The 26,685-nt window shown below is 47.3% G+C and overlaps 3 protein-coding genes across 6 annotated transcripts in view; 2 read left to right on the forward strand and 1 right to left on the reverse strand.

The window, feature by feature from the left end:
• The window catches only part of LOC135819367 (uncharacterized), a 23,850-nt gene extending 9,156 nt beyond the window's left edge, over positions 1-14,694 (reverse strand). The window contains exons 1-8 of one of the 4 annotated variants that reach the window (XM_065332561.1): positions 14,511-14,694; positions 14,178-14,229; positions 11,314-11,554; positions 9,772-10,075; positions 8,378-8,486; positions 7,145-7,276; positions 6,520-6,712; positions 6,267-6,305 (exon numbers count right to left, since the gene is read on the reverse strand). In XM_065332561.1, the coding sequence (XP_065188633.1) occupies positions 6,267-6,305; positions 6,520-6,712; positions 7,145-7,276; positions 8,378-8,486; positions 9,772-10,075; positions 11,314-11,554; positions 14,178-14,215 (1,056 nt within the window). In that variant the 5' untranslated portion in view covers positions 14,216-14,229; positions 14,511-14,694. Of the gene's footprint in view, positions 1-6,266; positions 6,306-6,519; positions 6,713-7,144; positions 7,277-8,377; positions 8,487-9,771; positions 10,076-11,309; positions 11,555-14,177; positions 14,479-14,510 lie in introns of those variants that run through there. The other 3 variants (XM_065332562.1, XM_065332560.1, XM_065332563.1) reach the window with 3 other exon arrangements.
• Positions 14,695-14,786: 92 nt separating this feature from the next.
• LOC135819369 (DDB1- and CUL4-associated factor 11-like) lies at positions 14,787-17,454 on the forward strand. Its single transcript, XM_065332564.1, has one exon. It carries the CDS (start codon positions 14,995-14,997, stop codon positions 16,582-16,584), a length of 1,590 nt encoding a protein of 529 aa, XP_065188636.1. The 5' UTR covers positions 14,787-14,994; the 3' UTR covers positions 16,585-17,454.
• A 2,461-nt stretch (positions 17,455-19,915) lies between these two features.
• On the forward strand, positions 19,916-25,078 carry LOC135819365 (uncharacterized). The gene is made up of 2 exons (XM_065332558.1): positions 19,916-21,325; positions 22,727-25,078. Exons 1-2 carry the CDS (start codon positions 20,083-20,085, stop codon positions 24,295-24,297), a joined length of 2,814 nt encoding a protein of 937 aa, XP_065188630.1. The 5' UTR covers positions 19,916-20,082; the 3' UTR covers positions 24,298-25,078.
• The last annotated feature ends 1,607 nt before the right edge of the window (positions 25,079-26,685 follow it).

The raw sequence follows: 26,685 nt of genomic DNA on the forward strand, positions 1-26,685 counted from the left end.
TATTGGCAGCTAGTTGTAGAACGTCAGTACCGTCGGTCAGTGTCGTGCAATGTTATTGCAGGAGCTGATTGTCAAGTAACTGGTGGTGTTAGTGGACATTATAGTGGAACTTGTAGTTCCTTGGTCCTTTTCTTTGCCATGAAAAAATATATCGTGCGATTTTTGAAGCAATGAAATATGGGCTATTCGGGGCCCAATTCAGCCTAATTTACCAAAACTCCTGATTTTCCGCGTGTTCCAGTGTTTTTGCGTACTGCCAGTGTACTGCCGTGACTAGCATGCCTGTTTGTGCTTTACTAGCATGCCTGTTTGTGCTTTACTAGCATGCCTGTTTGTGCTTTACTAGCATGCCTGTTTGTGCTTTACTAGCATGCCTGTTTGTGCTTTACTAGCATGCCTGTTTGTGCTTTACTAGCATGCCTGTTTGTGCTTTACTAGCATGCCTGTTTGTGCTTTACTAGCATGCCTGTTTGTGCTTTATTAGCATGCCTGTTTGTGCTTTACTAGCATGCCTGTTTGTGCTTTACTAGCATGCCTGTTTGTGCTTTACTAGCATGCCTGTTTGTGCTTTACTAGCATGCCTGTTTGTGCTTTACTAGCATGCCTGTGTGTGCTTTACTAGCATGCCTGTTTGTGCTTTACTAGCATGCCTGTTTGTGCTTTACTAGCATGCCTGTTTGTGCTTTACTAGTGTTGTGTCCCTCAGTCAAGTCATATTATTATGACTTCTCACGAGCATGCGCACTAGAGATGCATGCTCGTGTGAAGTTGGTTTTGGGATGTTCGGAGGCAGTCTTCACTTGCTGCAGCTGAGTTTGGTTGAAGATAATTACATTCCGAGTTCAGAGCAGTTCAGAGTGAGCCAGTTACGTGTGTGTATAAACTGCATGATTAGATCATTGTATGGTCTAGGCAGGGACCATACAAATGGCGACGAATACTTACTTGCCCTACGCCGCCACCATCGAGCCTTTCGACGGGGGTGATTTCAAAGACTATCGCGAACGCGTTGAATTTTTCTTCTGTGCCAATAGTATTGGTGTCGTGGCGTCCAATGCCTCTTCTGGTGAAAAGAGAGCAGCGGAGAAGAGAATGACAGCGCATCTAATTTCCCTGCTCTCTAAGACGGTCTACTCAACCTTGAAATCCCTGATCCTACCTGACGAGATCGCGTCAAAGAAGTATGACGAGCTTTGTGCTGTACTGGAGAAATACTACAAAAAGAACACTACCCCAACCACCGCCGCTTTTCAGTTTCGCCAAGTCTCCCAAGCTCCGGGTGAAACTACAGTCGATTTTGCTAATAAACTCAAGCGTGCTGCTGTCGATTGTCAATTTGGCTCCCATCGTGACCGAGCCCTCACGGACCAGTTTATTTCGGGCATGGCAAGCTCGACGATACGACGGAAATTGTTACTCTCCAAGGAGTCCGATATTGACACGTTTGAGAAAGTCATCGACCTGGCTAGCAAGGAGGAACTGGCCATTTCCTACTCAAAACAATTCACTGCACCCTCTGCTGCTTCTGCGTCGATCGGGTCTACCACGGACATTCCCGTACACATGACGAAGGAACGTCGATCCACCAAGCAGCCGATGGCGTCCGGAAAGCGTTGTTTTCGCTGCGGGTCGGATATGCACCTGGCAAACAAGTGTCGACATAAGGACGCCGAGTGCCGGTACTGCCACAAACGGGGGCATCTGGAGAAGGTTTGTCGTACTAAACTGCAGAGAGACAAGCGTGACTGTCACCATGTCATGGGTGAGGATCTTTCTACCTCCGACTCTGACTGTGAAGACGCAGGTGAGAGCGTTCCAATGTATACTGTACGTGATACTACAGGCAGCGTACCCCCGTTTGCTGTGGATGTTGTAATCAATGAGGTACCCATCCCTATTCGCATGGAAGTTGATACTGGCAGTGGTGTGTCCATACTAAATAAACGGGATTTCGAGAAGCTGGGTGGGGTTCTGTCTACCTTACCTAAATCCACCGTACTGTTGAGGGGTTTCTCTGATAAGCCTATTACCTGCCTGGGCGAGCTTGAAATGAATGTCACCTTGAATGGTACGACAGCGCCCGTTAAGCTCAGAGTTGTAGATGTCTCGGGACCATCCCTTTTGGGAAGGGACATGCTACAACTGTTTCAATTGCCATGGAATGAAATCTTCTCTGTCAAAACTAGAATTGATGAAACCGTGGCACAAATTCAACTGCGTGAGGAAATTATGGCCCAATTTCCAGATCTGTTTGATTCTACCTCAATGGGCAAACTAAACACAATGAAGGTCAACCTGCGTGTTGACGACGCACACCCGGTTTTCCTCAAGCCTCGCAAAGTCCCATTTGCAATTACTGAGAAATACGATGAGGCTCTTGATCAACTCGAGCGCGATGGCATTCTCGAGAAAGTTGAATATTCACAATGGGCAACGCCAACTGTTCCGGTCAAAAAGCCGGATGGCTCGATTCGCATTTGTGCGGATTACTCGCGCACTCTGAATGCACATTCACCGCTGGAAAGCTATCCGCTACCTACAATCGCTGAGATCCGCGCTAAATTGTCAGGCGGTACGAAATTCACCAAAATCGATCTCAAGCAGGCGTATCACCAGCTCGAGCTCGATGAATCATGCCGAAAGTACACCACTATCAATACTCACCGTGGTTTGTTTGAATATGTGCGCTTACCGTTCGGTGTACACTCGGCTGTTGCCATTTTTCAGCGCACCATGGAGACTGTGCTGGCTGGCATCGATGGATGCATTGTATACATCGATGACATTGTGGTTACGGGCAAAACACCTGACGAGCATCGAGCGAACCTTGTGAAAGTTCTCCAGCGCCTGCAAGAAGTCGGCATGAAACTAAAACTCGAGAAGTTTGAAGTCATGCTTGACAGCATCTCCTACTTGGGGCACACATTCTCAGCGGAGGGTGTATCGCCATCAGCCGAGCGCACTACAGCCATGAAAGACGCAAAACCTCCAACTACTGTGAGTGAACTGCAATCGTTCATCGGTTCTGCGAACTACGTCAGAGCATTCATTCCGAATTTTGCCACCATCATGGCACCGTTGTACGCCTTACTCAAAAAAGATGCTGTGTGGAAGTGGGAGTCTAGTGAGAGCAACGCGTTTGACGCAATCAGATGTGCACTCTGCGCCACTGAAACGTTGGCTTTCTACTCCACTACGAAGGACATCAAGGTCCAAGTTGACGCCTCAGGCGTAGGTCTAGGAGCGGTGCTATTGCAAGAAGAGCGACCTGGTCATTACGTCCCATTGCATATGCCTCGCGTGTTTTGACCAAGGCGGAAAAGAACTACTCTAACATCGAGCGAGAGGCGCTTGCCGTGGTGTTCGGAGCTACTACTTTCCGCCAGTACCTTCTCGGTCGCAAGTTCATTTTCGAAACAGACCACCAGCCGCTTGTTAAACTGCTTGGGTGTACAGACGGCGTTCCGTACTTGGTGTCACTGAGACTCAAGAAATGGAAGTTGGCCCTAGCGGCATACGACTACTCTATCAAGCACATCCCAGGGCGCCAAAACCCATTCGCTGATTTCATGTCGCGCCAACCTGGTCCTGGCGCTCCCTGCTCCGACGAGGTAGCTGATGAACAGGTACTATTCATTGAAAGCGAAGTCATTAATGCGGACACAGTTGCTACCGAAACGCAACGGGATCCTATACTGAAGACAGTTTGGCACCATGTACTGAATGGGTGGCCGGAAACCATTGATCAAACTCTACAGCCGTACTTTGCGAAGCGCTGGGAGTTGTCTGTGTCTGACAATATCCTTCTTTGGAACGATCGTGTCATTGTTCCAGAATCATTACGTGAGTTCTTGCTGAACGATCTTCACTATGAACACACAGGTGTAGTTCGTATGAAACGCTTGGCACGTCGCTACATGTGGTGGCCTCGTATCGACAGAGATTTGGAGCAGGTTTGCGCTCAGTGTCCGGAATGCCAAGCTGAAGCACGCCTGCCAGCGAAGGAGTTTGGTAGCTGGTCATAGCCGACGGGACCTTGGCAACGCTTACATATTGATTACGCCGGTCCTTTCATGGGCAAGATGTTTCTTGTCATTGTTGATTCATATTCTCGATTTCTGGATATTGTTCCTATGGACCGTGCAACGTCCGCTACTACTATCGCTGCTTTACGCCGTGTCTTCGCTTTGTTTGGCCTACCACATCACATCGTATCGGACAACGGCTCACAATTCACGAGTGAAGAATTTCAATCATTCCTACACAAGAATGGCATTCGACACACTTGTTCCGCTCCTGGACATCCGGCAACCAACGGGTTAGCAGAACGCTATGTTGGGGTTTTCAAGTCAAAATTGAAAGCCATGGGTACGCAGGGTGACCTACACGCTACGCTACAACGCTTCCTCCTGTCACATCGTACAACCCCTTCAGCAAACAACAAGTCACCAGCTGAGATGCTTATGATGCGTCAACCACGTACCCGTTTTGACACGCTAAAACAGACCGCCAAACCGTCTGTTGACTCTTACGAACGCAACATGAACAAGACCCCAGAATTCCAACCAGGCGACGCTGTGTTCACTCTAAATTTTGGCTCTTATGGTTCAAAGTGGGTCCCAGGTCGCATCGTGTCAGTCATCAGTCCAGTCAACTACCAAGTTCAAGTTCAGGATGCTTTGTGGAAGCGTCATCGCAACCAGTTGAGAGCACGTTCAGTTCCTTTGTCTGAGTTTGTGAGGGAGGATGTGGCTGAAGCTCCCCCTAAATCGACGCATCAGGCTCCATCGTCATCCGCTGATACTGGTCCCAGTGTTTCTTCTACCGGTACAGTTTCAAGTTCAAGTCCTACTACCGCTGAGAAACAACCGTCAAGTCAGTCAACAGTCAGCCCTACACCAACAACCACGACAATACCTACGGATAGTGAGTCTGAGTCTAGAATGCCAACACCATCGACACCTGGTCAGAACACTAGTACGACCCGGTCCGGCCGCCAGGTTGTCATACCTGAACGGTACCGCACTCAAGCCAAGTAGTGGTTTCCAGTTACTGCAGTGGTCATGAACTGTATTATAATGTGTATACAAACCTTGTTTCTGTAAATAGTTCAAATAATTATAGGTATTAGCCGTCATAAATACATGAATAGTTACTATGTCAGCCATGGGTATCGGTTATAATTCTATAGCGAATGATGACATAATTGGTTGCAGATCAGACACTCGCATAGTAGCCATCCATACGTATTTGAACCACTCTTATTACTGTTTTCCATGTTCGTCTTTTTCTAGTGGTGGGGGAATTGTTGTGTCCCTCAGTCAAGTCATATTATTATGACTTCTCACGAGCATGCGCACTAGAGATGCATGCTCGTGTGAAGTTGGTTTTGGGATGTTCGGAGGCAGTCTTCACTTGCTGCAGCTGAGTCTGGTTGAAGATAATTACATTCCGAGTTCAGAGCAGTTTAGAGTGAGCCAGTTACGTGTGTGTATAAACTGCATGATTAGATCATTGTATGGTCTAGGCAGGGACCATACAACTAGCATGCCTGTTTGTGCTTTACTAGCATGCCTGTTTGTGCTTTACTAGCATGCCTGTTTGTGCTTTACTAGCATGCCTGTTTGTGCTTTACTAGCATGCCTGTTTGTGCTTTACTAGCATGCCTGTTTGTGCTTTACTAGCATGCCTGTTTGTGCTTTACTAGCATGCCTGTTTGTGCTTTACTAGCATGCCTGTTTGTGCTTTACTAGCATGCCTGTTTGTGCTTTACTAGCATGCCTGTTTGTGCTTTACTAGCATGCCTGTTTGTGCTTTACTAGCATGCCTGTTTGTGCTTTACTAGCATGCCTGTTTGTGCTTTACTAGCATGCCTGTTTGTGCTTTACTAGCATGCCTGTTTGTGCTTTTTCTTGACACTCACAGGCATCCAGGTACGTTGGTGGCTGGATTAGCTATGGGAAAACATGTATGACTTGTACCACAACATGATCGTTTGTACTACATGTAGTCGTTGCACGGCATACATGTACACTCGCTTTCAGACAAGGATATTCGTCACTCAGCTTCCAAACTTCATGCTTCTACATAGCGGATTGATCCTCTTCAACTTCCATACCATTTTGCTCAAATTCCATAGCGTGGACAAAGGAGTGACTTTCCGTACACGTACTGAAAGATACGGAAGGTTGGCTACACTGCAACCCCCATCCCCCTATGAATAAAACCCAAAGCTAACACACATGCACACTGCACAGTATACTCACCTTGCCCGCCTTCATTTCAAACTCCATCACGGATGAACCCTGCAGGGTGTTCACAGCAATAAGGTGCGTGAGAACACAATCCACTCAGAACTTATACACGTTGCTATCGACAGGTAAATTACCACTCAAACAACTGCATGAATATACCAGTCTACAAGCTGCAAGCCACAAGCCACAAGCCACAAGCTACAAGCTATAAGCTCCAAGCCACAACCTACAAGGTAGAAGCTCCAAGCTACAATATTATGCTTACCTGTAACCAGCCTACCAGTTCCATGGGCGAAGCTTGTGGACGCGGGTCACTGAAACGCACAAAGTTGCTATCAATGCTGCCGTCGCCAATGGCAACACAGAATATGGCCGATAGTGTATGCGCTGAGGCTTGCAACGAGGTATGAGAATGCTGGAGTGAGGCATTGTATGATCGGTGAGGACGATGACTTGCACTGTCACATAGAGAGCACAATACGAAAGAAGTGCACAAACTACGAATTGCAAAATATAATAATTATGACGGGGCATGACTACACATGGTGTTCGTAAACTCCATACCATAATAGGGGATAATTCAGAATGATGTGTACGTTTCAAGTATGCTCCTGTCGTGTACTTCTACTACATTATAGAGAGACACTTCTTGAAAGAGAGCTTCTGTGTGTGTGTGTGTGTGTGTGTGTGTGTGTGTGTGTGTGTGTGTGTGTGTGTGTGTGTGTGTGTGTGTGTGTGTGTGTGTGTGTGTGTGTGTGTGCGCGCGCGCGCGCATGTGTGTGCGCGTGCATGCGCGTGCGTGCATGACAGAGGGAGATGTTGAGAATGAGAGACTGAGATTGTGTTGCTGGCAAACAAGCCACAGAGCATAAGCAATACTGACAACTTACCCAAATACATCTACATTCAGTAGGGGATTGACAGGCAGAACAGTGGCACTGGCTGCCATAGCCTCGCTGCCTGATAGAGATAACAACAACTGACGAGCAACTTCACCTATAGCCTCCAACACGCTGGAAACGCTGTACAGGCAAAGAGAAGAAACGTACACCCAACCAAGCATGCATACGCACACACATACACACACACACACACACACACGTGTGTGCGCGCACACACAAACACGCACACACACACGCACGCACGCACGCACACACACACACACACACAGATTATGCTATGCATACATTGTACATGTCACATGAACATGCATAGACAGGGGCACAATATGGTGCAGATATTGTATGGCAGTGGCAATGTTACGGTCAAGGTTATGTGTACATGTACATGAGTGTGTGTACTGGACTATATCATTATGTAGTACAGTATTGGATCATGTCTACAGTTAATAGCTAGCTAAGGCCCGTATTAACGCCCACCCAGTCTAACACCCGCTGCCCGTGTACACGCCCAGATGCCGGGTGTCAGCACTCTTGTCCCATTTTCTAGCCCACCTCCGTGTGAACGCCCATGGGTGAAAGCACCGGCCCAGTACACGGTGCAGTGCATGCACAGCTTCACAAGCATGTACGATACGGTAGTATATAGTGTAAAGACAACGGTGCTAGCCTTATACGTAGGACAGCATGTTGATGTGAAAATCAGTCTGATTTCACTTCTCCGAATTAACGCCCGGGGATCACATTATCGCCTGGGCCGAAATTGACGCCCATGTTCTGGACCTTCACTAACGTTTCCACCCAGGGCCTTATTGCGGGCTTTTACAGTGCTAGTAACCCCAGCTGCCTGCCTGGCTGTAGTGTGAGCAAGAGTATATAACCCCCCAAGAGTGTGCAACTCCTGATACCCTTTCTATGGGTACGCCGACGGCGAAAACTCACATCACGTGGTGCAGTGTCGCAGTTGTATGTTTCCAGCCCGTTTTTTGCGAGCAGCGGAGTAATAAAAAAGCACTCTCTGACAGAAACTCACTGCGGGTATGCAAATCCCCAGCATGATCATGGTAGATATTCGGATTGCACGCACGCTATCCTTCGTTTGTACGTAGTACAAACGTATCTGGGACACATGATGTGAGTTTTCGCCGTCGGAGATCCCATATGCAAAGTTGCACACTCTTGGGGGGGTTATAAACTCTTGGTGTGAACATATGACTAGCATACCTGCTGTCATGCTGCATATGCGCTGTCAGTGATGTCTGCCAGCCACCCACGCAATACCAATCACACGTTTCACACAAACATGGCTGCGACTCATCCTCGTACACACAGCCTGTACAGTGCACCAAAACAAACATGTTAGCACACACCGCATGCCACACACGGCGTGCGCGGCAAGACACACACACACACACACACACACACACACCACACACACACACACACACCACACACACAGGGCATGTTGACATGTGTCAATACCATCAAGCCTCTGCCGTACATGCCGTGTTCGCAGTGGCCTAAATATGTACACTGTCTTGGAATCAGGCAAGCAGCAAGTCATAGTTATAGAACAAGCACCTCGTCAACAGGTGTCCTTGTGAGATTGTAGTACTTTTCAGCATTATCCTTTCAGTCTCCCACGAACAAAGAATATTTATTTTTTCAGAATATACGGAGATTCAGAATTACGCTCCGTCACCTCGGCTTGGCTGAGCGCTCTTTCTCATCGGCGTCAAAGTTACCTGACCTCGTTACCTGCCCCCATTACCTGCCCTCGTTACCTGCCCTCGTGCAAAGCTCGCTGTGTTTCTCGCAATTCGAGCACTCTGACATTGATGCTTTGAGCTGGTTTAGAAATCATCCATTGTTCACTAGACTGCATTGCAATAGATTGGGCCAGGCACTCTGAGCCCCGCTGATAAGACGTTACAAGGTCGAAACAGCTAGATTGAGTATTTTCAGAATTTATACAACAGCCAACGGACACTGTCTGAACACTCTGCCTCTTTCCAAAAAAAACAATGTACTTTGATCTCTGGCTACACCTGACGGCATCAAGTGAGGCAAATGGCCACGAAAGACCACGTGGGACCGATGCCATAAAGCAAGGCCGTCACAGCCGGGGCGGCTGGGGCGGCCTCAGCCGCCCCACTTTTTCGGCCGTTTTTTGTTTTTTGTTTTTTTTGGAGCACACTGCAACAAAGCGCGATGATCGCAGCTCAGCGCAAACGTGGCAAATAATGAAGAATCCCGGTCCCCGATCGTGGTTTATTGCAGAATCAAAAAAGTCTTTCATTGCAGTTACACTGAAATGGCACCAAATGCTTGAAAATGCATGCAATTGGCTTCAATTTTTGAAATTTTTCCCCGAGGAGGGCTTCCAGCCGCATGGCCATGGCCGCCCCACCTCCAAAGTCGATGTGACGGGCCTGCCTAAGGATCGACAAGTTGCAGTCTTGCCGGAATACGCTAGCTATAACAGATCGCTGCTGCTTGTACAGACTACTAGTAAATCAAGTTGCCGAGTTCAGCTGTCTGCCACAGATGTGATACATATACGCCAAGTATACATACACCTTACACACATGCATGCAGGCACATAACATTACACGTACTGTCCGGAATGACGGAGTCGTATAGGAACTCCTCCAGCTGCCTTGCTAATTGTGCATGGTACTGTAGTAGAGACTGGCTGTCTTGTAGACACTGCTGCTGCTGCTGCTGCTGCTGCTGCTGCTGCTGCTGCTGCTGCCGCTGCCGCTGCTGCTGCTGCCGCTGCTGCTGCTGCTGCTGCTGCTGCCGCTGCTGCTGCTGCTGCATGCCATGAGCTGCAACAACATCATCAGTAGACGCTAAGAACTGTGTTGGCCATAACTGTGCAACAGTTTTCTTCTCTGTCCATGAGGAGATAGATGATACCTAAATAAACATGTACAAAGAAGATCGGCACACACACGCACGCACACACACACGCACACACACGCACGCACACACCCACACGCACGCACACACACACACGCGCACACACACACACACACACACACACACACACACACACACACACGCACGCACGCACATACACGCACCCACACGCACACGCACGCACGCACACACAGATTGCACTAACATGCATTACCGAGTTGTCACAGCTCTTTACTCAAGTTGTAGGCTATCATGAATCACAGAATACTTGTAACAGACATACTGTAGGTTCAGTGCCACATCACCGTATCACTAAGGGTTACAGTAAAGTACCAAATCACCGTATCACTAAGGGTTACAGTAAAGTACCAAATCACCGTATCACTAAGGGTTACAGTAAAGTACCAAATCACCGTATCACTAAGGGTTACAGTAAAGTACCAAATCACCGTATCACTAAGGGTTACAGTAAAGTACCAAATCACCGTATCACTAAGGGTTACAGTAAAGTACCAAATCACCGTATCACTAAGGGTTACAGTAAAGTACCAAATCACCGTATCACTAAGGGTTACAGTAAAGTACCAAATCACCGTATCACTAAGGGTTACAGTAAAGTACCAAATCACCGTATCACTAAGGGTTACAGTAAGGTGATGACGTGGAAATCCCATGCACCTTTTTACGACGAGCAGCAGAGGTGCGCCCTCGTCTTTGCATGCCAGTAGGCCATTTGGGTAACGGTTCCTCGTCAAGCTTTCGTGTTTAATCTTACACTTCAATTGAGTGTTCTACTTATTGACGAATTTGGGACGTCTCTTTGCTTTGGTCTTTACTTTACGGTTTCACGCAATTGGCTTTGTCAATTATCCCGTTCTCAAGCAGCAGTGCTAGAGGGTGGTGGCGTTCCCACGGCGGATGCGGAAAACTCGCCTTCCAGCCGAGTCTCACGCGAACCGTGATTTTTTTTTTTAAGCAGCAGTGCACAACAGAAATTACCGTGGCGATATGGTAAAACGACCATGTGAACCGGTACGGGATGTAGCAATTGTCAACGTACAATCACTCCTCCCTCCCCCTCCCCTCTCCAGTCTCTGTTGTATCAACCCAGTGTACTAGTGTGGACACTTGAATAAGAAGGTATACACAACTGCATGCCGCCCTTCTCCAACCTTGTGACTTCATATTCGGGGAAATACGGAAGTACAGCTAGCCGAAGCAGACAACCCACCTACATGTTGCAGTACAGGTGTTGTGCAGTGACCAGCCACATCATGGGTGCAAGGCAACACACTACTCTGCTGACTGGCTGCTCCTCCTTCTAGCGTTCTACACACTTTGCTACCGTCGACATTGGCAGTGGACGCTGCAAACGACTCGGCGCCGCCATTGCCCAAGTGATCAGCACTAGCAGTGTCCGGTAGTGCTGCATTCTTCACAGCGGGGATAGACCCCAGCTGAAGAATACTGTCCAGCCTGCAACCAAACACACCATACGACAATAAAACAGCAGCAAAGGTGAGATTCCCCGAATACAAGTAGATGCAGCACACAAACACACATATTACTTTCAAATCCTAACATACTGCAGCTGCAGATACCAGTTGCCTTGCCTTTCAAAACATAACTTTCACCATGATTAATGGACGTGAAAGTTATGTCGCCGAGGCAGAATAAAAGCCTAAAAACCCCAAAATCAGTCTCACTGCATTGCGTGCTGCTTTGAAAATGTTCTTCCAGGTTCTCAGTGTTACACCTTGCCTAGTTTATTGCACCCATGATATACCGTATAAACATTTGTCATGTCAATTACAATATCCTATTCAGTATAACCTTCTCTGACGAGCCTTTAGTAAGCGAAACAGCTGTCAGAAGGAATATTATCAGTAACATTACTTGAAGTACCCGTAACCCCTTCGTTGAATTACTGGTGTGTGTAATGGCTATTGAGGGTAGTCGTCGGCTCAGAGAGCGCATGGAGGAGAGAGGAGGAGAGATAGTTGCATTATTGAACAGCCGAATGGTACCGTTCATAACTTAATTGAAAATCAGCCATGCTTGGATAAAGACTTATGTACTGCAGCAGCCTCTTTGTTCACTGTCTATGTGACCAGATGGCAGTTTGGCGGCTCTTTCAGCCTTGTCTCTCTGCCTTTGACTCGCAATGTTTTAGATTCAGTGTGGAGCTCGTGAGCAATGACCTGGGAATTTTTGGGGAGTTCCAGTGAGTTTCGGGAGCCGTTTTGCAGTGTCCACAAGGGGCAGCAGAATGGTGGGCAGACGCCCTGAAAACTTTACTTCGTTAGTACATAGTAGAGAGGTTCCGCACAACGTAATTACGTTGGTGAAAAACGTGGTCCATCTGCGCAAAGTCTTATGTACACTACATGCGGATCCGCGTTCCGCCATACGGAGTTTTCGAATCACGTAGCTGCCCTTGGCAACTCTGAACGCGACAGTGTACGACCTACATTTTGTAGGGAGAGAGTCATAAACTTATACCCCAATCCACTTACAGAGCACCTCCGTTAGTGGAGCCCCACATACATACTCGACTTAGACAACTTTCCGTAAGTGGAGTGCAAACTTTCAAATTCACAGGGGGTTTCCGGCCCACTTACGGTAAAGTTGCTCAACTTGACGTAGTGGGGAACCTCTCTACAACTATTCAATGGTAGGGTACAATTAGGGCGATTTCAGCCAATCAGCGGCTGTTCTCAGCAGGTATATTCAGCGATATACCCCGCTGTGTTCAAAGATATACCCCGCTCAGTTCACTCATTCAAAGATATGCCCCACTCGGTTTGCATGGGTCACACCAAGCGTACTGTAAAACGGGTAACGTTTGCGACAATAAATGTTTGCGTTTTACAAATTGAGACTGGTTTGCGTTTTACAAATTGAGACTGGTTTGCGCTGTTTAATGTTTGCGAGTCGTTCTACAGTCGTTCTACACAGTCGAGTCAGTCCTTGCACTGAACTTTACATGGCGCGAGTTTGCGTTGTTCAAAGTTTGCGATTCGGGGCCTCTCGCAAAATTCGCAAACATTTTTACGTCGCAATAGTTACCCGTTTTACAGTAAATAAGGAAACTTTAGTGTTGGCTACGCTCTATGCTCTATATTTGGGACAATACTGTAAAATAGAGAAAATAAGGGCGCACCCCCAGGGTGCGTTCTTATATTTTCTAGCTTCTCGGAGAAGAAGAAAAGAGAAGGCGAAGAAAGTGGTATACTGCGAGGACGGGTCTCCAAGAATTCGGAGATATTTTGTGAAGCAATATGAAGCGCCAAAGGGGCCGTGATCTTGAGTGCCACGAGTATAGTACGCATTGTGCGTATGCAAAACGGGAAATGCGTACACTCATGATCAACACATGCTTTTAGCTGTAGTGCGCATGCGCTGATCCCAAACCACGGGAATCTCCAAGTTTCTACCACCTCTGAAGCTTGGAGAGCTTTGGAGAGCCTCCTAAAATTCGGAGAGGATATAAGAACAGCTCTCGAACTTTTCCGAGAGTCTCCAACTTTTCCGAGAGGATTTAAGAACGCACCCTTAGTGTCCCAAATTATTGCCCCACTGGCAGTCTGTAAAAAGGCATATCTGATGTGACCCGGCTTGCTATGTAAGGCATACCGTACCCTGTACCCATCTGACCCTGCCATACGGCCGTGCTCCTTTTCATGGCCAAGCGTTTAAGCATGTACAAGCGCACCTTTACTTGAACAGCAGAGCTTTTTCAATGGAGTCTGAGCACAAATGTTCAAGTAAGTTACCTGGAAAAAAACACACACAAGCTTCTCAACTCTCGATTTCTTCAGCCATTGGAAAGCGCACCTTTATTTTTTGGCTGCACTGCAGAATGCAAGCCAAATAAGTCATCTTGGATCTCTTTTTGTGGTATGTGGCATTTTGTACCATGATTGGGTTGCAAGGGTTCAAGCTTGTGGCTCAAATAATTTTTTAGATTGCATGCAGAAAACGACGTGTATGCTACTGGCAGTGCAGTGACTAGTGACTAGTGCTAGTGGGAGACAATAACCTGAGTTCAAGATTCCCGTGTATGTTTCGCATACTTGTTTAGTAGTTACATACTTACATTTTAGAATCTCCATTTTCCTCACAGCTAACACGCATCACCTGGGTACTCGCTGATACAACACAGCACCAGATTAGTATCAACATTGTTTTGAAGTAAGAGTATGATCATCCCCAAAAATAACGGGCCGTCATTCTTCTCTGTGACACAGTCTCTCTACAGATCAGAGGACAATGTCATGTAGATCTACATGCAAAACTTTTGATGATACTAATTACAGATTATACTGATGATTACGTAATTTCTACGCTCGAGGCAGCTCGATGAGTCGCGACTCGCTATTTTATTCGAGGTAGCACAGATGGAACAAGGACCATTACCATGATTACTTACACGTCTTGCTGTTGCATGTTGCCAGTGTTGCCACTGTTGGTCCAGCTTGTTTGATCAAAACTCAACTTCAAGTACAGGACTTTGTAGATCTACATGAAAGCAAGAGTAGATAAACTGTTGCAATGTACGAGCTCGTAATACTGTACTAGTGCACTGCATGCAGTGCATGCAGTCCTTGTCCTGCCAAGTACTAGTAAAAATTATTTTCAAGGAGATACCGGTAGATCTACATGTAAAGTCAGATCGCACCGGCCAGGCGAGCACATCTCGAGACTCGAGCAGGTAGCCGCCTACAAGTACAAATAAAAGGCCCTGTAATCTCAGCCCGACTCAGCAGGAGTCAGGGACTGGGAGCGTAGATCTACCAGTGCAGTAGGCAGTAGGTCTAGTACATGTAGTAGTCAATGAGGACAACTGCAAACGCATCGCTTTTCAGCTTTGTTGCCTGAGCTATTTTCCAAAGCGTGGAAGCGTGGTTGTAGTTATGGACTCCGATGAGGATGATCCTACTAATTATCCAAACAGTCGACTCTTGGACTTACTGGGTCACAGTGGACGTCCAATCGTTGTGCGCAGTTCTGCTGGTTCACAGTTTGTTGTAATTTTTGCAGATCGCGGAACCAACCAATTGGGATCTGCTGCCAGTGCAAGTGATCAATCGCTCAGTGGAGACGAGAATATGTATTCTGACTATTCTCGGGTATATCAAACTTCTTATCCAGGTATGGGACGGCAAACCCGTCGCATGGCGATGCAAAGACGCAGTGCCAAGAAATACAATAAAGACCATCCGCCCTGCTGTGATGGAGTCGACAAAACGGACATAGGCAGACAGATTCAGCTGGAATCCGGCGGACGATTTGAAAGGTGTAGCACGTCGCGACTACTCCGTCATCGTGAATACGCTGTTCGTAGTCGCTGTATGCCCTCAAGACGTGCTCAGCTGGGGAATAGACAATTGCCTGATCGAGCGTCTGTGGTGATTTCTGGACCTAGTCGAGTGTTCATAGGGCGATTCTCGGAGAAGGGTGATATCTTTGTGTCCTGCAGTCAGTCTGGCCGAATTACCATTCTCAAGGTGGACGGGCGTCGGTTAATTCCCCACCGCACTATTGCCGGGCGTGAAGTCGGCTGGAGCATTATAGATATGGCATTTAGCCCCGACGAGCAGTATGGAGTCTATTCTAGCTGGTGCCATTCTCTATACATGATCAACTTAAACAATGACACGTCAGAAGTGCACACGCCGTTGGACATGGACCCAGAAGAGGACAGTCACTTCTGTGCTTTCTCGTTGCAGTTTTCCAGTGACAACCATCAGATTATGGCCGGCTGCAACTATGGCCAGGTGTACATGTACGATCGCATGCGAGGTGCACGCACGCTGGCTTTTCAAGCACACGACGATGATGTGAACACAACATGTTTTGGTGATGCGTCGTCGCACATCCTATTCTCTGGCAGTGATGACTGTGTAGTAAAAGCCTGGGATCGCCGTACCCTCTCGGCAGGAAATCCAGAAGCAGTGGCAACGTTTCACGGTCATAGTGATGGCTTGACGTGTGTATCACCAAGAGGAGACGGTCGCTATTTGATATCCAACAGTAAAGATCACAGCATGAAGCTGTGGGATGTACGTAAGCCGGCGGCCGCGAGTATGTCGCCAGAACAATCTACAGCAGCCACGGCCACAGCAGCAACAGAACGTCGTCAGAATGACTCAAGCGTCATGACGTACCGAGGGCATACGACCAAGAGCACTCTTGTCCGATGTGCATTCTCGCCTGCTCACACCACTGGACAGCGCTATGTGTATACGGGCAGTGCGCTTGGTGCGTGTGTCATCTACGACGTTCTAACGGGAGAGGTGGCAGCGGAGCTACAAGGTCATACGGGTGTGGTACGCGATGTGTCTTGGCATCCAACCAATCCAGGGATGATCACAACAGCTAGCTGGGATGGTGACGTCAAGCTCTGGCAACGGAACGTCACCGATGAAATGCCCAGCGCCGATGCACACTCGTCCTACGATGCCAGTTATGGCCCTGATCTATCCGGCACTGCTTTCTTCTAGATCATCATTGAGCGCCAGTGAACGCGAAGACAAACAATAGTGTTGCAGAACTGATTTGACTACTGCAACTGACGCTGCTTGCCCTCGTGACGTCTGTATACCGCATTAAGTTCATATTGTGGACCTGGCACTTGTTGCCCTCGTCTCGAACTACACTCATTGCACAACCTACACAAGTGACCAGTCCAGAGACAGCTGGAGGACACAAATGTTTCGGCCATTGGCCATGGTCAGTGGATAAAGTAACTTAGTACGTATGCCCGAGGCTTTGCCGATGATTCGCCAATGAGTGCCGCGAAAGCCAGAGCCATCAGCAGCATCACCAGGAGACATCTAAACATCATTCTCGTATGTAGTCAGTAGACGACGGTCCGTGCGTGAGACTTGCATTATCAACACATAGAATAGCACTGTTGCGCCTTCTATACTAGATTTGACACAACATGCCTTGGGACGGATGTGGCTCTTGTATTGGAGACGTATACGCCATACCGGTGGGTATAGGTACAGAGCTCCTTTATCCATACAGCGGGTTACAGTTATATAGATGTTTTCGTGAAAGTAACCTTAGTTGCATTGCCTCCATTCAAACTGACTCAAGTCTTGTCAACCTTGCTTATTACATTATTCGTTCCATTGTTTTGTCTCAGGACAAGTCGAGTCATTCGTCATTCAACATGTTTTCGCCCTTTCTCAATGACATTTTATTTCGCTGGGAACGCCACTGCGGCGTGTTACATCTCTAGCTGTTACTGTTATCGCCTGAGACAAAGGGACAACATTTTAAAATATGCATGGTTGCTCCTAGTGTTGGAGCTTGCACCACCTGCTGGCTGACACTACAGAAGAGTCACGCGTCCAAGAACGTTATTTCCCAGGGGTACTTGGAGTCCAGGACGTTCATAACAATGCCCGCCTAGCGCAACTGCCTCTCTTGTACAGCTTCGTAGAGAGTATGGCTGAAACGAATATATCAGTCATCCGTCTAATCGATCATTACAATGAAGCGATTTCGATTATGCTGTCCGTTTCGATTACGCGATTCTAAAAATAAAATAATAAATAAATACTGTAAATATACAAAATTTCGGCACTTCACGATTTTTGACATTTTGGCGTGGGGTATAGAGGGCATGGTATATGGCGACAGATACTGTGAAAAATTTCATCGGTGTTTTAATTTAGGCGTTTTGGGTCGGTGCCGAATATAGCCGAAATTAAATAGCTGCCGAAAATTTGTATATTTACAGTAAATAAACGTACAAGATGTCATGTGCATGACTGTATGTATGTTACATACATTATAGATCGACAGTGCATGTACACATGCGCAGTACTGTATTTTGTCCTTTTCCTCGTTCCTTTTTGTTATCCACATGTTTTCCTGTAGGGCTATGAATAATATTAAAAAATATATAAAAAACTGACAAACTGACTGTCTGCACCCGCATGTGATGTGCCACTGCACTGTGTAGAGTACGCGGGTCATCTGCATAACTATTATGTGTCAACACGGCATGCTTTTTGCTGGTCTGGCGCGGAAATTTCTAAGACGCAGCAATCGATATCATAATCGATATTCGAATCGATACAAGGGTAGGTTAACCGGTAGTTGAAAAGCGTAATCGTTTCACCCCTAGTAGAGAGACAAAGGAAGAACCATTAACATTTTAGATGTGGAGTTGCGATGGGCGCAAACGAGAGAGTGTGTACGAAATTGTACAAGCCAGTAAAATAGGGTCTGACACCAACAAATACATGTACATGTATGACCTAAATGTGCCAAAAAGCTTGCAGTGGGAAATCAAGATAAATCTGAGGCAAGTCACAGTCAGAGAAAAGAGATTGGTTTTGCAGGTTGTCCAAACTATCAGTTTCCATACGTCGCCAACTCCAGTTCAAAACTGTAGGGTATCTCTAAACGCTTGCCGGCATCATTATAGAGCATGAGCAGTTATTGAGCACACAAGCCTTATCTTGCTGCGTCATTTCTTTTACTTGCCGTACATCATCATTAATTTGTGAATTAACCACATCAATCAAAGAAACCAAACGTGATGCTTGCCGGCCATCCCGCGACAGGGCGCCCTCGTGCACTTGAGCCACAGCGCAAGTAACCGGTACATACTGACAGTGGCGTGGCTTCCTTGTTCTCCAAGATAAGTGCCGGGACTAGGAGTCCTTCGCCTAATCCATATAGACTTCTGTGTTGGAAGAAGACTGTAGACCACCCTCAATGGGTGCTCCGCCGTCAACACCCAACATACATTCATGCAGCATCATTTCGGCACCAGCAATTTGCCGTCATGAATCGCTACCAGCCGTGACTTCTGAGGTGACAATCTGAGTTTCATTATACTTTCATACGTACTGAACAGCTAATTATTTACCTGTACAGTGTGTATTCCATACCTGTACAGTGTGTATTCCATACCTGTACAGTGTGTATTCCATAAGCAGCAGCAGCAGCTTCGGACTTGGATTTCAATTCATGATAGGTGAGTGGAAGTCATGTTCTGCCAAAAGAATTTTTAGCAGTTTCTGACCTTCGCCTTTGGCTAATTTCTTCTTCTTCTTCAGCCCTGCTACTTTTGACGGTGTGGCAGACTCAATGCCTGCCTCGGGGACCAGCCTAGGGTTTCCACCTGCCGTATAATATGCCCGCTGGCTCTTGGACGTCCTGCAAGTATCCATTGAGGGATACCGGTACTTTACCATAATTATTATTATCGATCATAGATTCATGAATTTCGATCCATGATTGATAACTCACAGGGCGGTGGAGGAAAACAATTCCGCAAAACGCTGCCGATGTTTACAAACAGTTACTACAAGACAGTGGCAACTCACTCCATGGGAAGGCCCTCATACTAGCTCAACAATGATAATAATTATTATTTAATATTAATATTATCATTGACATTGCAGCCAGGGAGTCGTCAAATAAAAGTATTTGACGACTCCCTGATTGCAGCTGCACGCGCTGATTGCATGTTTGTATTATAATTATTTCATCGAGTAAAAATAATACGAGTCATAATACCGGTATCAAGAGTAGATAAACAATGGGTTATGTACTCTTGCCGAAATGATGATATTAAGCGGTATAATAATTTTAATCATGCCATGTCATTTTTTGAATAAAAATATTTTTGCCTTTGGATTTTCTGCGTGTAGATCGATATCAGGAGTCGTATACTACGGTATAGACCCGTCGACTCCCTGGTGTAGATCTGTCTACACGCAGATTGAGTACACGTACAAAAAATGTAGATCTACGTAGACCTGGTAGACTCGTAGAGTCTACACATGGTAGATCTACACGTGTGCATGTAACTGACTGTATTTAAATATCAAGAGTAGTATAGATATCTACTCTTGGTATTGCAAATTTTAGAATGTAGTTCAACACAGTCATGTATGTTCACACTGCTACTTGGTTCAGCTGGTTCTATCTAGTTTGAAATGTGATACAAGGAAAGGAATACAGCAGATTTGATGGCGTCAGCTATGCGATTTGGTGCTATTTTAAAATGCCTAAGTACAGCATCTAGATGTTCAAGTCGAGGCTGTGGCTTCCCAAGAGTAGCCTCAGTGATATCATGGAGAAGAGCTGCTAGCTATGATGCCTCGAACTTCGCGGGGGTGCTGACGGATGCCATTGAGAGTGGACAAACGCTTTTGTCAGTTTCTGAGTTGATTAATGGCCAGGATCATCTCGTGTTGATTCCTGCAATAGTGCAGTTTGCAGATGAGGTGGACAATTCACAGTTACTAGACCTTCTAGCGAAGTGTGCTGGTTCTACTGGAAAACGTTTCGATGAGGACAAATTGCAGAAACTGAGGCCACTGTTGACAGGTTCGTATGTCCAGTCTCGGAAATTCACCCTCAACCAACTGTTGGAGTTAGGCTCCTGTCTTTCGTATGCGTCCCTACTTGATTCTGACCTGATGGTTTATCTGCAAAATGAGCTGGCTGCAGAGAATATCAGTGTGGAGGATCTGAATGTGACGCAGTTGGAACGTATAACAGTTCTGCTTGCGCCAAACACCAGATGGGGAGGCGAAGCACAGCAAATTCCACCGCGCTTCCACCAGCTTATGACGGCCGTCAAGAGCAAATACATGGCGTTGATTGGCACGCACGTGCAAAGTGACTTTGAATGTTGGAGGATGGGAAATCAACTGTGGGCAGCTGGCTTGTTGTCCAAGTCTGAAGCTGCAATGGTAGATGGTCACTTGGCCAAAGCACTTTCGGAGAGTAGTTTGCCACTGGGTGTACTGCGCTTGTATATCATTGAAGCAAGTGCCAGTGCTACTCTTGGTATTGGCGGTAAGATGTTGCAAGCGCTGCTGCTTAAGAGAGGACACACGTTTTCGGCGGCCTATCTGTCAGGCACGGTTCGCCTTATGACATTCCACAATGCACTTAACGATGACGTGATGCGGGCTTTGCACAAGATACTCAGCCAGCGTCCCCTAGTCCTCGCCAAGAAGACGCCGTCAGCTCTAGTTTCTGACACTTCTCGGGAAAGCACCAGTGAAACGTCAGCAGAGGAGCCCAGCATGTGCATCGACACAGTAGGCAGTGAGTCATCGTTGCCATCTTCAGCTGACACCACTAGTCGCGATTCATTCTCCACGAAGGGCGAGATGATATTGAGACTAGAACAAGTCTATATCCTCCTATGCATGCTGGCTCAACCAGCAACGAAGCAAATAAGATCATCAGCTGAAGTGGGTAAGTACTAGTAGAAGTACTAGTAGTAGTAGTAGTAGTAGTAGTAGTAGTAGCAGTAGCGGTAGCGGTAGCGGTAGCGGTAGCAGTAGCAGTAGTAGTAGTTGGCTTTTTCAATACCCTCTTCTCAAGTACTAATGGTTCAGTCATGCTGTGGTGGTTGATGAGATCTGTGCACGGCCGAATGCTGCTGCTTGCCCCATTACTAGTATTCAAGTACAGTAAAACCTGGTTTAAGCGACCACCCCACGGTGCAAGCAAAAGCGGCCGTTAAAGCCAGGTGGTCTTTAGAACCAGGTCCCACAGTGTCTGTGTAGAACTGTCCGTGCATGGAAAAACGGTCGTTAAGAGCAGATGGTCGCTAGACCCAGGTGGTCGCTTACACCAGGTTTTACTGTAGTAATGCTAGTACTACTAACGGGGATTCCTCCCCTTTGGTTTGTAAAACTCCCTGATTCTAGCTTCTTCAAGCCACATGCAACCAGATTCGACGAGACTTTCGTTGTACACATTTCAACCAGTTTGCACACAAACCCATGTACAGTTAGACCTCGCCATCCGGTCCTCTTTTATCCGGATCCCTCGCCTATCCGGATCCCTCGCCATCCGGAAGAACATCACTGGTTACCGATTTACAGCATACGTTATTCATACGTACAGTACGTGTGTTTGATTATCCGGTTCCCTCGCCTGTCTGGACATTTTTTGTTGAAAACGGATGTGTGTGGTTAAGCAAGGCCTGACTGTGCCGGTATTCGGATCGCGGTGTCCAGTTATGTTGCATGCGTCACGTATGCTGTAAATCGGTGACTTTTCCCGAATTGGGAGGGATCCGGATGAAAAAGTACCGGGAATATGCCAGGTCTGACTGTACCATCGTATATGTCACCTTACTCCTTAGGAACATCAGTGTTAGAAGCTGACTTGCTTTCTCTGGTGCTTAGCACGAAACCGTGTGTGCTATACCGTCATATTTTTGGCTGCAGCGAATGTCACATACTGTAAAAGCCATCATTCTAACGAGGCGCATATATAACGATTTCCCAAAATTGACTAGTTTACGTTCACCAAAGGTAATGATTTTTACTCATTCTCAACGCTCAATAGGACAGTATATGTATCGATTTCGGTATAGCGATTTCTATTTTAACGACAGATTTCTCCTCGTTAACTCGTTAGAGTTAGCACTTCATTATATATATATGGCTTTTACAGTAAGCCAGCCTTGAATAATAGTGACTTGAAACTGACACATATGCCTGATCATTGCTTGAAAAATACTTTGGATTGTGGCGGGTATAAGCCACACATGCACGCACTCTCATGACTGATTATGTGCCGCTGTGTTGATGCGTGTGTGCGTGCGTGGTGTGTGTGTGCATGTGTGTATGTGTGTTCATGCAGCCCGGCTGTTCTTCTCTTGCGACTGGATTGAGGAGTACCCACAATGGAACACAGTAACTGTGTGTCGGCTTCTAGACGTTCTTGTGCACTACAGTAAACCCGGACACCACCAGGCATTAATGGAGAATCTGGTAGAGAATCTGGTCAGCCGAGACCCCAGCGCCTTTGCCGAAAATGATCTGGTTAGTCTTCTACGCTTGGGTATCACCCTGGACTATACCCAGCAACAGTTGGCCAGACAGCTCTACGCGTTTGCTCACTCGTCCGAATTCAACTTCTCGAATGCTGGTGTGAAACACGCTCAAGCAATTTCCCGTTCACTGGCACAAATCCGCTACCCGCTACAAGGTGCTGTGGAGAGCTGTATTGATCTGTTGACCGGAAAATCTTGGGTCTCACTCATTTTTTTCCTCCACATCGTCCGAAACCTTTGTGTAGCTGGTGTGAGAACAGCATCTCTCGATCGCATGCGGCCAGTACTGAGGAGACAACTTGACCTTCTACCGCCGTCTACATCTGATCTGAGTAAATTACCACCGGCGACTATTGTGGATTGTGCTTGGATAAGCTATGTACTCGACGTTGATCCCCCGGAAAACTTGATCAAGCTGGCCCTATCGTCGTCGGTTGCTGAGCGGCTTCCCCTGATCTGTTTGGAACGGCTCTTGCTTGTCAGTTCTCTGAGTGGTGTAGCAACGAAAGGCCAGCTGGTCATGTCCACAGAGGTCCACGAGCTCGTTGTGAGAAGGTCGAAGACTGAGGAAGGTAGGGATCCGTATCATGTCCATCACATTGTATCAGTCATCCGCACTAAGCTTGCGCATCTCCTCTCGCCCGGTGCATTGAGAAGTCAAGTCTTTGCCCCTCACCGTCAGTTTGTCCAGATTGCATTGCTGCTAGATTCTGAAGGTCGGCCTACGGACTGGCCAAGCGAGCTCGGCGATGTTGATACTATCGATGCAGGGCAGTTGGTGCAGGATGGTCTGCGACCAATGGCCATCGTTGTAGCTTCGAACAAACAGTGCTGTGATGACCTTGGATTGCAAGGTGGGGATGAAGAGCGTCCACCGCGTGCTCTGTTGCGAATGCAGGTGGCGGCGTTACAAGCGTCTGGCTGGGACACACTGCTTCTAAGGTGGCCGCTCTTTGCTGAAAGTCCATCGCGGCTCTCTTATCTAATATCTCTCTTTGACGCGAAGGGTGTTGTTCTGCCTGGCCGTGAGCGTGCCTCCTACAATCGCCAGGAGAAAGGTGCATCCGGGAAACGTCGCAATAAAAAGGCTGCAGCAGCTAGTCAAGTAGTTGATCAGCACCATCCATGGCAGCAGAAACAACGGTCAGCCGACAGGTCAGCATCTGGGACACCAGGCACTTCAGTGGTGGATACACAGGACTTAGTCACTGACAAGGGTTCTCAACGAGGGCTTAAACGTAAGACGGTGAAAGGATCTGGCATACCACCATTGGTGGGTGCTATGCCGGTGCAGTCGGTACAGAAACGAACAACTGCTGCAGAAGTTAACCCTGGAAAGCAAGCGCCACGTGACAACTTTGTATTTGGTCAGGATTGAAGCAGTGAACTAGTGTGCACGGCACTATGTTGTGCGGATGGGCCTTGTTTAGCTCTCTAACACACCTTAATCTGTCTTTCTATACTCTCTCTCTCTCGCTCTCTCTCTCTTTCTCTTTCTTTCTCTTTCTCTCTCTCTCTCTCTCTCTCTCTCTCTCTCTCTCTCTCTCTCTCTCTCTCTCTCTCTCTCTCTCTCTCTCTCTCTCTCTCTCTCTCTCTCTCTCTCTCTCTCTCTCTCTCTCTCTCTTGTATAGTCTTAGTTTTATTGTCTCAAACTTTTCTTTAGCTGTAAGTTGCCAAACAATTCTTATTCTTGAGATACAATGTGACATTGTGACTATGCCACAGCTTCTACTTGTGACACACATCCGTGCATGAGTATGGATACCTGTGCATGCATAGAATACTAATGCATACAGTACAATCATGTCTGATGTACTAGTTCAACCCTTGATACAGTGTACAGTGTATCAAGTGTCATTTAGTGCAGCACACTACTGCCACAGTGACCATTTGCATCGGTGCTGGTTGCTGCTGCTTCTGCTGCGCCACCGTCACCTCTGCTAGTGCTGGTGATGTCATTATGCTAGTGCTGGTGATGTCATTATGCTAGTGCTGGTGATGTCATTATGCTAGTGCTGGTGATGTCATTATGCATCGGAATGAACAACAGCCTACTTTTAGCTCTGTTGTGAATATTGAACCATAGGCCAAACATCCTGGTATTTCCTCAAAACCAGCTCTTGTATATAAGATTTTGAGATTGTCGTTGGATGCCTCTACCGCACTGCCGCCTTGTTGTTTGTTCGCATTGTATGCTTGTTGTTTGTTCGCATTGTATGCTTGCCTATGGGGTATACGGTGCGCATGTGTACAGAGGGAAGGAGGTGGGGCTAGGGGGGGGGGGGGGTCATTCCGGGTAGCTTTTCTTACCATCCGGTGTGACGGTAGGCCATGCCATCTGTAATTCTCTATTATTTGTTGTCTCTCTCTCTCTCTCTCTCTCTCTCTCTTTCTCTCTCTCTCTCTTTCTCTCTCTCTCTCTCTCTCTGTAGAAACTTGTACCATCATGAGCCCCCTGCGGGTATCGACACTGGTAACATCTCAGCAGCTCTATGTTTTTGTTAGCTAAGTACGACCAATTTCAATTTTTCAATTTCTGTTTTTGTGCACGTTTTCGTGACTTTGTAAGCTGAAGTCCACATGGACCAAGACTGCAAGGGTGTAATACTGTATTGCATTGTCCTCAGTAACCGGCCCAAAGTATACTGCATGGCGGCCATGGTTGGTGCGACAGGAGGGGGTACAATCACCTTACAGTTTTGTGAGTGGTTATACTACACTCTACAGTCGTGCTCAGTGAAATACAATCCAGAGTGCTTTTAGGCGCCCCCAACCGCGACACGGCCCTTACTGACACCCTGGACCGATGGTGCGAATGCGGCTGGACATACATGTACACGTGCACAAGTGCAGTGAATGTGATGTACTTCGAAGTATTCGGAACTGGTCCAGGACGCCGGCTTTGCGCTTTGCCCCGGATCCCAGCGAACGCAACTCAGGGGCGGGGGGGGGGGGAGGGGGAGAGTTCCGTGGGTTCCGTGGAACCCCCCTAAATTTCGCAAATGTAAAGTCACACCTCGCTTATCCGGCCCTCTTTTATCCGGATCCCTCGCCATCTGAAGAAAATAGCTGGTTACAGATGTACAGCATACGTGATGCATCCAACAAAAACCGGTACTTATTCGATTATCCGGTACCCTCGCCTATCCGGATTCTTTTGTGGAAAACGGATGTTTGCGGTTAAGCGAGCATGTCTGACTGTGCTACTGGAAACCACATGCATGTACCGTAAAATCCCGCCAGAGCGCCCCGTCTCTCCCATCGATCATCCGCCCCTCCCTGACTTCTTGTCAGGGACGTGATTGATTGTATCCTCGTATGACTCTGTCACAGTCTGTGATGCGGTACTGTACTGCAGACGCATGCTCGACTCCATTGGAAATGTACGCAACAGTGCCCACCTTCTTGACCAGGGATCGCACAAAACCTGAGTTTTGACGGATCTGTACGACTCCTGGCTCTTGACCTTTGGTCGGTGTACGAGATGCACGAACAGTTTTCGTAGGGTGAGTACTTGTTCATGTACAGTACTGAATGTGGCAAGTAGGACTCGCCCATCCGCCCCTCCCCACCCGAAGCGTCAAGGAGGTAGGGGCGCTCTGGCGGGATTTTACGGTACATGCACCTGTATCAGCCATATCAGCTGTTCAGTTTCAGCTAAACTGGACCCCCCCCCCCCTTCGTAGAGATCTCTGGACCCACCCCATACAAACTGCACCTTCTTAGTTCTTACACTTACAGTTACCATGGTTACCAGGGACCAGTA

This window comes from Sycon ciliatum, chromosome 6, assembly GCF_964019385.1.
Source record: "Sycon ciliatum chromosome 6, ocSycCili1.1, whole genome shotgun sequence".
Taxonomy (NCBI): domain Eukaryota; kingdom Metazoa; phylum Porifera; class Calcarea; order Leucosolenida; family Sycettidae; genus Sycon; species Sycon ciliatum.